We start from the raw sequence: 13,248 nt of genomic DNA on the forward strand, positions 1-13,248 counted from the left end.
TGCAGAAAGGTTATTGGCCTCAGTTGGTTGGAGAAGTTCACGATAATCTTTATTCGGCTGGCACTTTGCAGGATGCATCGTAGTAATAGCGGGTGCGGTCTGTTTGTTTTCATTCAAGGCTTTCGCCACCTTCGGCTCTACTTTTGTAAGTAAGCGGATTTTAGAAAGCGCTTGGACATCCTCGCACTTCTTTGAACACACTTGCCAGAATGATTTCCATGAGGTGAGAGTGACGATAGGAGGAATATTGCCGATTCTTACCATGGCTGTCGCGCCAAAGCACACGGCATTCACTCATTCTGTAATCCCCGGTGTTGCTGCGCCCCAGATCATCCGGAAACATCTTGTGAATACAAAGATGATTCATTCCATTTTCAACATAATTCCTGACGTTCGGTGTGCTGCTCCTAACAAATGCTATTTCACGGTCGATCTCCAGTTTGTCTGGATCAATCTTAAATTTCCGCCTTTATCTTTTATTTTATTTTATTTTTTTAACACGTTCGGAAGTTAGCAAGAAAGGTCTTTCCCTATTAGAAGGTGATTGTCTTGCATTTCTGATGGCGTGTAAACATTCCAATGCAGTGTTACTGTTATTTGAAAAAATAATAAAGTAGTCAAGTCAAGGTAATTATTCTTACAAAATGTATCTGATTACAAATGATGCTTTTTTTGTGACACGTAAGCTGTTAGATTAGATTTCGTTGTACCATCTCTAAAGAGAATTAGTTTGTTGTCATCAGTTCCATATTCATGTTGTCATATTCTATCCAGTTTTATTTACTTTTTCCATCTGTTGGATTTATATTTAATTATTTTAATATATCACCATTTTAGTCAAATAATTTAGCAGTTCTTCTCTATAAATTATATCATAAATGAAACTTTTAACACTCGCTGAAATCTGAATATAAATTTATGAATGTCATAAGAACTTTTAATGTCCACTGAAATTTATTTTCATAAATCTGTGAAAACTTCTTTCTTGTCAGAAGTCATTTATAGCTCATTATGTAAATTAGCAGTGTCCGAGTAATGAAAACACCTCAATATAGAGAATTGCAATTACATACTTGCATATCCCACTCTTACATCCTGTACCACTTCGCACAAGAACTGGACAGCTTTTTTTTTTAAATCAGCAATGACGATCTTATTATTCTATTTGGAGAATAAATGCACTTTCTTGGAGACAGTTATTCATTATTTCCGAGATTCTATCGAGTTATAAAAGTATGTGTGATCTGTAGCAATCTTAATAGCCCCTTCGAGAGAATTCGGTTGCTTTGCAACATTCTTGTATCATTCATTTGTTCGGAACACGTTGGAAATTCAATAAAGGAAGTGTCAGATGAACCGGTCGCAGAACACTTGCCAATAGCTGTGAAAATAAAACCTGCAGTAAGCAACTGAAGACCGTAAGGAACACAATCCCGAAGTTTACATTAATCAATGGCATTAAAACTTCTTACCATCATGGAGTTTAGGCCAAGTTTTAAACCTCAGACCAATCTCATGCTATCGCTTTCTTATTCTTCCAATTTTTCTTTTTCCCATTTATTTTATATCCGTGTGGTATTTTTTCGGTATTAAAACATCAGTGTAGTAAATACCGAAACAGAAAACTCACCGAACTCTCCCAAGAGATAGAAATCAAACCAGTAAAGCGTGGACAGATCGCGCAAGAACACATAAAAGTGATGCACAAACGCGTAAAAATATTTTCCACGATGAACGCTACTAGCACACCGTGAAACACTACTGGAATCAATTTTGCTGTCATTTATAGTGAAAGAAAAGCTATTAGCACTGAAGGCAAGGCTAACACCAATGGATGTTTATAAATAATAATATTTGATGAAAAGATGCGGTAAACACTTCCAGGACTTGTATCAGTAGCAACTGAACATTCCGATGACCACAGTAAAATGTCTTTATAACGACAGAACCTTAGCAGATAAGAATTTAAGGATTACTTCTTTCCGATTCGTGAAAAGCTTGATAATGTTCATGACATATTAATATATAACAGTACTTAAAGGATTGAGAATGCCATGCGGTTTTCTCTACTGATGGGAATGAACTCGGTATAAATGTCAGGCAGTATTTATTAAATGCCAGCATTGTGAGAGGATGTCACATTTATCTACCGGATTTTTTAGTTTACATTATTTTTTTTTCACTATCGAACTATGATCAGCACGTACCAGTGTATTGTAACAATATTACAGTATCAAAAATATTTACGAAATTAGCAAAAGATTGCTAAAAAAAATGGAGAAAATATAACAAAAAGGAAAAATGGAAAAATAATGAAATTTTTTTTAGATAGATAACTTTGTTTTTCAGAATCCAGTATGAGTTTTAGAAAAAAAGTACTGAAAACATTTCGCTCGTTTCGAAATTCATTTATAGTTTCATCAGGGCAGTTTTTATTCAACACAGCCACTCGCGACATTTTAATTATAAAAACTAAGAAAATAAAATAAAATTTGAAAGTAAAGAATCGAGAGATAATTTCCTGAATGATGTAAAAATGTTTGGGGTAACCAGCACGAAATTTAATAATAATGGTAAAAATAATAATGGTACAGTAGCTTCCTTAATTTAAACTACGTGTTCCCCAGGGTTCATCCAGTTCATAAATTTATCATAGACTTCTATGACTGCAACTCTTACGAAATTAACAGTCCTCGCTTACAATACTGAAGATTTAGGCACTAAATAGAGATTTAAAAATTGTAATAAACCGGGCTCTGATCGAATAAATTCACTTTCAGTTCTACAAAAAATAAAAATATTTGTAATTTGAAATTTCTAAACACGTTCACTGATAAAATCAATTTTGCCCAGCGTGTGATAATTGAAATTGTAAACGTATTTCAAATTGCAACTGCATGAAGATCGAGAACTTACAATTGTTAATTGCTTAATGACTTAGGATTGACCATCGAAAGAATCACACTTTATAGCTGGCCCAAGACGATCACTAATTTTAAGCGGTGTTCAGTGAAGAGACGTTTAACAAGAGCCGGCATCTCGTGATCGCTAACCCTAACACAATATTTTTAATGTCTGAAATGATTCAGTTTACGGAACGAAAAACCCGAGTTCCCAAGAGATAAAGAAAAAAAAAAAAGGTTTACCCGTGCCAGAGATCGACTAACTCGCCAACTGTCGAAAAAAAAAAAGGCTTACAAAAAGTTCCTCTAGTCAGCGACTAGAATCGAACCAAGGTCATTCTTCTGGCGACCCAGTGCTGAGGAGCGAAACGGCATTTTTTCCACTGAACTACACTCTAATGATAATAAATAAAAAAAAAGAGGGTTAATGAGCTGTCTCGGCTGATAAAGAAGGAAATTTAATCTGGACAAGTTTCAGAATGCAATACAGGATTATTTGATCTACGATATAAATGTGAAGATTTGTTTACAGTCTCCTCATTTCTGTGCAGCTCTCTCTTCCTTCTTTAAAATTGCTGATTATCCATAGTAAACCTCCGTAGCTCAGTTATAGATTAAGGCCTTTAGCTGGAAAGACCCGGGTTCGAATTCCGTCTCGGCACAGGACCTTTATCAGGGCTTTTCAGTTGAAGGTGAGTTATCCAGTCTCATCCCACAAACAGGCGAACACTCCAGAGGATTGGCAAACCAGCTGCATTAAATTACAGGACTCAACCCATCTTGGACAGACGAGAATGGATGGAAGGATTATGATTTTTATAACTTAAAGTATTGAACACACATACTTTTAAGCCAGTTTCTCGATCGATCAGGCTAGATTAAAACGTTATTGAAACACATCTGACCCACTTGTCGTACGTCTAACACCTCCCCCTCCATCCACACACACACACACACACACACACACACACACACACACACACACACACACACACACACACACTCCTGTCTCTTTATTAACACTCGCAGCAATAACTGGATGTGACGTTGCATTCTTATCAAAGAAAGAGACCCAAAAGACATGCTGATAATCACGCATTGTTAATAGTCAGTTTCTTCGAAACGTTCCAATTATTTATGTAAAAAAAATGCCCAATAATATTTCTCATGCAATATTTGTTTCAGAGAGAGAGAGAATATAGAGGCAAGAAACGATAAAGCTACGTTTGCAATATTGATGATCGTTATGTTAAAAATAGACCTCAGCTAACATTATATGGGCAGGATATTCACTATCCGATTGCAAGCCTAACTAATAAATGAATACCTCTAAACATAATCGTATTTAATTTTCAAAGCTTACTCATTTAACAAAAATAAATATTGGTGGTCAAAATTAAAGTACCCTGTTTAATGCCTTGTGGAGCGCACCCAGTGTTTCAAATGCTGAGAAACTTTACAGGAAGATATTGTGCGTCATGCGAAAGCGATATCTGAGGGGGGAAAAAGTGGTTTCAAAATTCACCACCAGGAGCGCTTTATGAGATACCGAATGTAAATGCATTAATGTTTCTGTGTGTGTGTGTAAGAAGGGGAAAAGCGACACGTGCATAAATGACACAGTTTTATTCACTTCCATTATGCATTCATGGGCTGCACTGTTCAATGTGTTGCCCTTCCCAGTGTGCCACAAACCGCATCCGTTGCAGTCTGTTCAACGACAGAACGCAGCTGGTCGGGACTGATGTCATGCACATGCTGTGTTATGCCGTCTTTCAGCGCTGGCGAGTTATCAGGATGGTTCCGATAAATCTTGTCTTTGGCAAATCCCCTGAGCCAGAAGTCACAGAGGAACGAGGCGGCCATACAGTGGAAATCGCATGACCGATCACTCTGGCTTCCAAGAAATGTTCTCGAAGAACCTCCTGCACGGATCGATCGATGAGTGGAGGGTTCCATCCTGCATGAAAATGACCGAATCCATTTCACAGGCGCTGTAGCACAACAAAATTGTTTATCATATCGCGATACCTCTCGGCAGTAACTAAGCAGGTCGCAGGATCCGACTGGCGAATGTCCTTAAAGAAGAATGGTCCAATGATAAACGAAGCTGTAAACCCGCACCACACAGTAACTTTTGGATGAATGCAGATGAATTTGTTGGATTGCATGCAGGTTTTGCGTAGCTCATACTCGGCAATTGTGTGTATTCACAGCTTCGTTCAGGTGAAAGTGAGCCTCATTTCCCCACAAAATCATGCAGCGTCTAACTCCACTCGAGCAAGGAATGTTAAAGCGAATGTTAGCCGAAACTCCTGTGTCAGGGTTGTCTTAAATGGGCAGAAATGGAGAATCTTTCGTAAACTTTTCCAGATAGCTGTGTAAGGTACATCCGTGTGTGCTTTGATTCAGCACCTGCTATTCATGGCCTGCTTCACAACGGCAGTAGCAGCTTCGTTCAATTGTTGTGAACTGATTCTTTGCGACCTCTGCTGGGTCTAACTTCCAACGATTCGGTTTCTTCAAAACGACTAATCATTCATGCAGAGCACATGGAAATAGTGGACCTCGCCAATATTTGTTCAGGCGACGAAATTCGCAGAGTGCAGCTCTTAAAAAATATATCCGCTCTGTTGTCTGAATGAATAGTTTTCAACGAAACAATTCGAATTCGAATCCCACTACAGCGTGCGTGGATGTCTTTAGGTGGAAGATGGTTTTCATAGCGTGTAAGTCTATCAGCCGGTCTACTTGACACCAGAAGTTGGTCGAAACAGTTCCATTTTTGAGAAGAGTTTTCTGGATTAATTATGGATATGAGTGGACTTTAGAAGTTACTGTACTGTAATGTACTGTACGCTTTTTCCGTGAAAAAATGCGATCAAATTTGCACGTATTAGTTTCACTTTTGGTTGTTAACCATTGTGTGTGAACCTTAACTCGTGTGGTCATTGCGCTTTTCAATTCTGGCTTTAGATCAGCTTCCAGTCTGGCCGACATAACATCAGGGAACACAAGAGAAGGTAATTTGCTCCTGACAGCAGGTCGTCGGCTGGGTTAGCCGAGTGGTTAGAGTATGTACTCTGCAACCACCGGGCCGAGGGTTCGAATCCTACGGAGGGCGTTGATATTTGTGAATGTGTTTGGATAGTAGATGAATTTCATAGAGCAGGGCGGCGTGAGACCACAACATTGCTTATTGCGTGCGTGGCCTAAAAAGGTGTTCTATGTTCAGTACGTAGAGTGTCAAATTATGTATTTCTTTGCCTTCCCACAGTACTGTGAACTAAATGTAATTTAATTACATTTACAGACTTCGTATGAAACAAATCAAAGTGGCCTCCGTTTGACTAACTATCAAGGAAATCATCTCATCTTTCCTTTCCTGGTGTCTACTAACTTTCTTACTTGTGGCACGTGTCTTAATCTGATCAGATTAGATGCTCGTCGGATGAAGACAATATTACAGAACACAAACACGACACCATCAGGATGCTACATTCGATAGATTGGGCCTTTCATTGGATATGAACGGAAATTACTTCAAATTTGAACGTCCCTTCGTGCAATCTTTGGAAGCATTACGTCGCAGTTCCACTTGAAATCTTTCTGATTTTGCATTGGATTATTATTTTTTTTTTTTTAAGAATCAGACTTTACTACTGCATAACGTAGAGTATAAAAATTTATGAGATACTATACGTTTAATGTTATGCATTCTATACAGTGTGTACCACAGACTGAAAATACTGAAATACTGAAAATGCAGTTACTTCTCGAGTTGCAGGAAGTGGTGTGATATTTACTTGGCGAGACTGCTTCCCTATCGTTCAGTTCCAATCAGGTAAATTTAGCTTCTCGAATGTTCACTTTGATTTTGATTTCAATGAACCACTTGTGCAGGCTTAACACCTTGTTGCGCTTTATAGTTGGCGTGTCGCTTGATATAAAATCTATTGCCGTATCATCAGCCAAGCTGATTAGGGTCCCTTTCAATTCCATCGAACAAAGCTCGTTTATATAGATCGGAAATAAAACAGGTACTAGAACTGAGCCTTGAGGAACTCCGGTGTTTATGAGTTGGTGTTCGCTGAAGTTGCCATTTATTTGAATTGCTTGCCGCCTGATTTCTAAATAAGTTTGAAACCGTAGGTGACACTTCGCTCTAATTCCGACGTGCAGGTTTTTTTTTTTTTTTAATAGTATAGCATGATCGACAGAGCCAAATACCTTCTGTACGTTGATGAAAATAGCTGATGGTTTTTCACTGTTGTTAATGCACTTATACAAATACCGGCCACTGAGGAAGAAACTTATTTTACGTATAAGCAGGCGACTACCAATACCGATATCATATTTTCATACTAAAATTGTCATATTTTATGTAATCAACCGTAAGAGTCATATTTTTTTTTTACCATTAACTGTCATCGATGTTTTAATATGAATGCCCGCATATTCATTTATTGATTCTATTTGGACTTGAATAAAGGAATTGAAACTCCGACCTACTGAAGCACCCTGCTCGCTATTTTGAAGATAGTGAGATGTAAAATGACTCTACCCCATTACTACAAACAGCGCAATCTCAGAAGTATTATTTATGTATTCTTGCATGTGTAAAACCGTATCTTTATAAATAAATGAATATGTTTTTGATCCACATACGACATTAGAATGCCTCCTTTATTAGAACAGCTTCCCCCATTTCTTTATTTATTTCCAGTAGGTGATGCTTTTGTTATTCTTTCTCTCTCTAGCATACAAGTCCCGCTTCTTGTTTTCCGCCTTTCCCAAAGAAGTGACGCTGGAGATGTCAACGGACCGTTTTTCACCTTCCAGCTGGTGACGCCCCAGTCGACAGATGACACTCATCGGGAGTAACATCACACGACGTATCCATGGAAAAGCTAACGCAGGAAGATCAGGACGACGTTCCCTTCGGGAGCACTACCGAGTTCACTTTCCTTCCTGTGGAAGACGTGAGGAAGCCACCGCGGTACATGTCCAGCGTACCTGTCCAACGACTCACCCACCCGACGGAGAGATCAACGGCGTACACCGCTTTGATCAGTACGGTGTTCGTATTAAGCGCTATTGTGACGGGAGTACCTGTCATGACAACCCTTCTGGTTCTCCTCCCCATCGTGCTATTCCTGCGCTACTTGTGCAAGAACTGCTTCCTTAGGGGAAGCTGCGCCTATCACCCTTCGTGCAGCGACATGGTGTCTGCAGCCGACGCCTTCTGGCTACACGACTCCAAGTTCAACCTGTCCGTGGCTCACTGTCTGTTCGTGCTGGAACGGGGCCTGCAGTTGGACAAGCTGCGAGAGATCCTGATGGCCCGAGTCGTTGCCAAGACGTTCGAGGACGGGTCGCGTTTCTTTCCCCGGTTCATGCAGAAGGTAGTCTCCCTGCACACGGGGTACTACTGGGTGGACGATGAGAAGTTCGCCATCGAGAACCACGTCTACGAGGAGAAGCGTCGCATCCGCAACAAGAGACAGCTGACGGAGCACTTGTCGCACATGATGAGCGAACCCCTCCCCGAGAGTCGTCCCCTGTGGGAAATCCGCGTGATCAGGAACTACAGTCGCGCCAAGGACACCGTCCTCCTGATCAGGACCCACTATTCCCTCAGTGATGGCATCTCCTTCGTCAAGATCCTTGCCAACTTCCTGACGGACAACCCTCAGATGCTGAGGATGAAACCGCGCATCGGTGGCACCACTTTCCCCATGAACGTGATCCGTGCTTTCTTCGTGGGGCCGCTCACCTTGCTGTCGTGGCTGGCGTGCACCAGGAGGGACTATAACCTTCTCAGCCACAGACAGCCCACGTCGGGACATCGAGCAGTGGCGTGGTCCAACGACGTCTGCTTCTACAAGATCAACAGGATCAAGAAGGTGACTCGAAGCACAATCAACGACGTGCTCTTAGCTGCTGTCAGGGGTTCCGTGAGGGATTACTTTCAGAAATGCGGAATCACCAGTCCACCTGATATCACGGTGAGTACCTTTCTGCTTACGTGCTTTCATTCAAACGCTTTCGCTTGGTTTTTTAACGTCGAAACATGAACCACCGACCTTCTCTAACCTCAGAAAAACAAATTAAATAAAATCTTTTTGATATTAATTTCACTCTTGATCAAATACCTCCCGATTAGTTCCTCAAAATAGCTACATTGATAGTTTCTTTCTGGGTAAAACTAGAAAAATACTTCTTGGATTCTTCTGTTCTCGTGCTAACTTTAGTAAAATGCAATCCTCTAAACTCGTCCTTGTTAAGAGATGTGGATGCTCCCCGTGGTGTACTCAGCGCACAGTTCCCGATTCCTCGTTATTATTCTCTAAAAGTCTAATATGATTTACTTTCAAATAATCAATAGAAAGATATGCTTGCTATAACTGATATCTAACAAGTTCAGATTATATCAAGATAAAATTAATAATCTGCAGTACTTAAAGGCCTTTTATAGAGATATAGTATTTAATGCCAAAAAGTTGTCAAGCTTGGCTTTGTAAGTATAATTTTAGGATAAAGTGGTTAACATTATGCTTCAATAAATATTGACGTGCACTGTCTGTGTTCTTCTGGCCCTGTTGTCTTGTGGCTAGATGAAAAACCCAAGATTGAGCTACGGAATCTCGTAGGTATGAGAGAATATAATGAATATTAATTAATGGACAACCAAGCTATTAATATTCTCCCTGTGGGTTGCCTAATGGATTACAAAAATTTAATGACACAATTGCCAGTGGTAGTTCAGTCTCATTCAAAAATAGCTTCTCTAGTCTCGCGAGTCAAGCTGTTAAAGATACCGAAGCATTTACCATTATTGTTTAACACAGATAGTCCATTCTCACCATCCTACTAACACTCTTTTGACCTTTTATGAACAAGCTCTCCTTGGAAATATTCCAAATACACTAATTGTTAAATACACCTATATCACTGCTGACAGTTTATAAACTCCATATCCGTACTGCATTTCAAATTAAAAAATCAGCTAATTCCTTTTTTTCCCTTATAGGAAGTGGGTAAGGTCGTTTTAGTCCTATCAAACGTTTGGAGACTGAGTGGGCAGTTCGGTCTCCACCGGTAGCCAATCAGAGATGGCTGGCCCAAGATTGTCACTAATTACAAGCGTCATCCGATGAAGAGATGACTGACAAATATTGCCAACTAACATGGTCCCCAAGCAATAATCATATTGTTTGAAATAGTGTTTTCTATGGTCGGTTTTCTTGAGTTTACGGAATGAAAAACCCAAGTTTGTGTGTGTGTGTGTGTTTGTGTAGGGGGGGGGGGAAACCCACTTGTACATGTCAGAGATCGACTAACTCGGGAACCCGTCGAAGAATGTTGCAGCAAAAGCCTCTCTGTGAATTCTTGATGCTATCCCAAAGAGGGCAGTCGGATTAATTTGTGACTCCACTGTCACGGACTTTCTGTTTTGTGGTATGACAATATAAATACCATTTCATTTTTCAGAGAAAAAAATATATTAAAAAAGCATAATTCTGAGAAATGAAATATGAAACTATGTTTAAGGAAGGCTGAAGAAGAAGAACTGCAATTCTTTTCGGTGAAAAGCATCCCTCTAAATGCTGGTGTTGCGTCTCGCAATAGACGCTGCTATCGCTTCCTAGTCGTCAGTAAACCATCTATCCTTGCGGCATACCATTCTTCTCATACCAGTTATTGTATTCAACTCACCGGCTCGTTTTAAGTTACATTTATTTCTGGATTCTCGGAGAGATGAAGTCCTTTCTGCTGTAGGCCGTTATTTACACATTTTGTCAATTTTAATGTAAATATCTACATTTCTTTACATTTTCCAACTTTTTTTTTTTTTTGGCGGTGGATTAAAGATGTAGCTTGATCAACATCGTTTTAAGCATGTAAACAGGTTCTCTGAGCTAAATAAGGGAGAGTAAACGGATTAAACTTATGAACCGTTCTTTCTTTTCAATGAACTGTTATATCATCTCGACGTCATTATTTCGTGGAAGAAACATGGATCACAGCCCATTCTGAAATGTTTATCCGTTAGAGGAGGGAGACCTTCAGGTCAGATGGCAAAGAATTCCCAAAGGAGCAATGCAATAACTCTCGATATTCTGGAAGAAAAATCTTTTCACCTTTTTGCTCAAGTTGGAATCTCCTCAAAGATCAGTCCCCTTGATTGGGATTTAATCGAGTGCTTTCTAAGAATGATTAGAAAGTCTAGATGCATGCCCTCTGACATCTACTATTTTACTTTCTGTTTCCTTATAGTTTGTTTGAAGAGAGCTAAAACGATCCCGCGCTTCTCCAAGTAAGGCCCCATTCCTTGTGCCCAGTTACTCATTGCATTTCTCCAAGTTATGCTTTTTATTTTTCCTCAGAAACATCAGATGGTATTTCTACCATTTGGTGTTGATCGCGGATTACAAGTTACGAGGAAAGAGAGACTTATTAATACGGAATAAGAGTAGTTAGTAGATAGCAGTGTTCCCTTTTTGATTTGGAAAAGGATGAAAGAATTAGCGAGACCAATTTAAATACTGGCGAAAATACCTGTAAAGCAATGGCAACTCAGTTTTTGTTATATGTAGTTGAAATTGAATTATGAATGGCACCACGTTTCCTATTTCACATTTATATTAAGGAGGAAATGCTCCGCTCATTTTCTATTTAACGTCAAGATCTCAGGTATTACTGCATTTTCAGCTCTTCTGGTACACATCCAGGCCACTAAATTAGAGACCTTTATGCAAACGTCACTTACGCAGCGCGTATGCAGAATACTTGTTCATGTGCGTCATCACCTGTTCTGTGTAAGAATTTTGCTGGTTGCTAATTGTCAACGGTGTTGATTACAATGGGAAAAACAAAGAGGATCTTTCGAAGTTCGATAAAGGGCTCATTATGTGTGCCCGTCTGGCTGGAGCCACGATTTTGAAAACAGCAGCGCTGACTGGCTTTTCAAAAGATGAGATATGCCGGGTGTTTAATCAGTGGAAAAATAGCCCACATTGCTTGTCTAAGAGGCGTGACTGTGATCCTGAGAGAGTCTGTCAGGAACAAGATTGCTGTCATCTGAGACGGCTTGTACGGATCCAGAACTTCCTGTGTGCAACAATTGACCGAAGCATTTAATGAAGGCTGTTCCCGATCTCAACGAACAATGCGCAAGGAATTGAAGAGGATCGGTGTCTCAATCGCATACGTATACGGAAACCACGGTATTAAGTGAAAGTTTCTAATTCAGGGGCCGAGATGTATAACAGATTTTCTGTTAAAGTGATATTTCCAGATATGTCTAGGGAACGTTTGAATATTTTTACCCTCGAGTAACTGAGAGAGAGACATACTCGTACCAGTGCGATGTCAACGGTCTCTGTATTATTATTACATCACCTCCACCCTTCAGCTTGTCTGGAGATGCAACGCGAAAAGTATAGCAAAGTTTTCGTTTTTCACCTCATCGAGATTGCTTCCGCCCTACTACAGCTTTGTTGCTTTTGCAAAAAAAGAGTGTTGATCACAATGATAACCATGTTGCTGCTGCTGACATCAGTGCTTTAATTCTCATTTCTGTGTAAAATAAATGAGTGGTTTCAAAGCACTAATGTCAGCATCAGCAACATGGGTATCATGCTTGTGACGAAGTAAATCAAGATTTTGGCTAAGATACATGGTTCAGCTCGATGGTACCTTGTTAGTGAAGAATTTCAACCAGCTAACAGATTGGGCTGCAGTGTTCTTCCAACTTGCTGGGACTCTACATGTAGGGTGCTCCTCGTAATATCATGATTTTGAACACCCCTTCTTCTTCGGCCATTCGGATTTTCTGCATTTCTTCACTGATGCCTTTTCAGATTCTGTCGTTTTCAAAAGTATTATTGCGATCACCCTTGATGGCGCACTCTAATTGCAGGCCTCAGAAATGACATGTTAGTTTTTGCGTATGTAGGTTGTGATGATCGCGAAAGATCATCACATCGTGACCCTCTTAGACGATGCCTTTGATTGCTTCCATGAACCTCTTTAGTGGCATTTGAGTCATTTATGGTTTGTAGTTTTCTGGCCGGAGAGTAAACGTTTGTTTCGGCCTATCAAAATTAACTTTGAATTATCAAGAGCCACTTGATGATCAAGTGGCTTCAAGTTGCAAAGTTTTCATTGGCTTTCGTTCATCTGCAGGATCGTCAATGATTCCGTAAATCCATGTTCGATTTTTAATTAGGAATACTTTAAACTGATACTTAATGGATTCCTCCTTTGAATACTCCTTTGAACAGAATAGTTGAGATTGTCATTTATGAATGGTGTGTGTGTGTGTGTGTGTGTGTGTGTG

General features: G+C 39.8%; 1 protein-coding gene across 2 annotated transcripts in view; it reads left to right on the forward strand.

Annotated features, from left to right (window-relative positions):
* The window catches only part of LOC150098291 (uncharacterized), a 171,637-nt gene that overhangs the window by 88,009 nt on the left and 70,380 nt on the right, over nt 1-13,248 (forward strand). For both annotated transcript variants that reach the window (XM_090405583.1, XM_090405582.1), the window contains exon 2: nt 7,664-8,911. In XM_090405583.1, the coding sequence (XP_090261709.1) occupies nt 7,805-8,911 (1,107 nt within the window). In that variant the 5' untranslated portion in view covers nt 7,664-7,804. The remainder of the gene's footprint in view (nt 1-7,663; nt 8,912-13,248) is intronic.

Source organism: Typopeltis vanoorti, chromosome 15 (genome assembly GCF_054136105.1).
Source record: "Typopeltis vanoorti isolate ZY-2024b chromosome 15, IOZ_Tvanoo_1.0, whole genome shotgun sequence".
Lineage (NCBI taxonomy): Eukaryota > Metazoa > Arthropoda > Arachnida > Uropygi > Thelyphonidae > Typopeltis > Typopeltis vanoorti.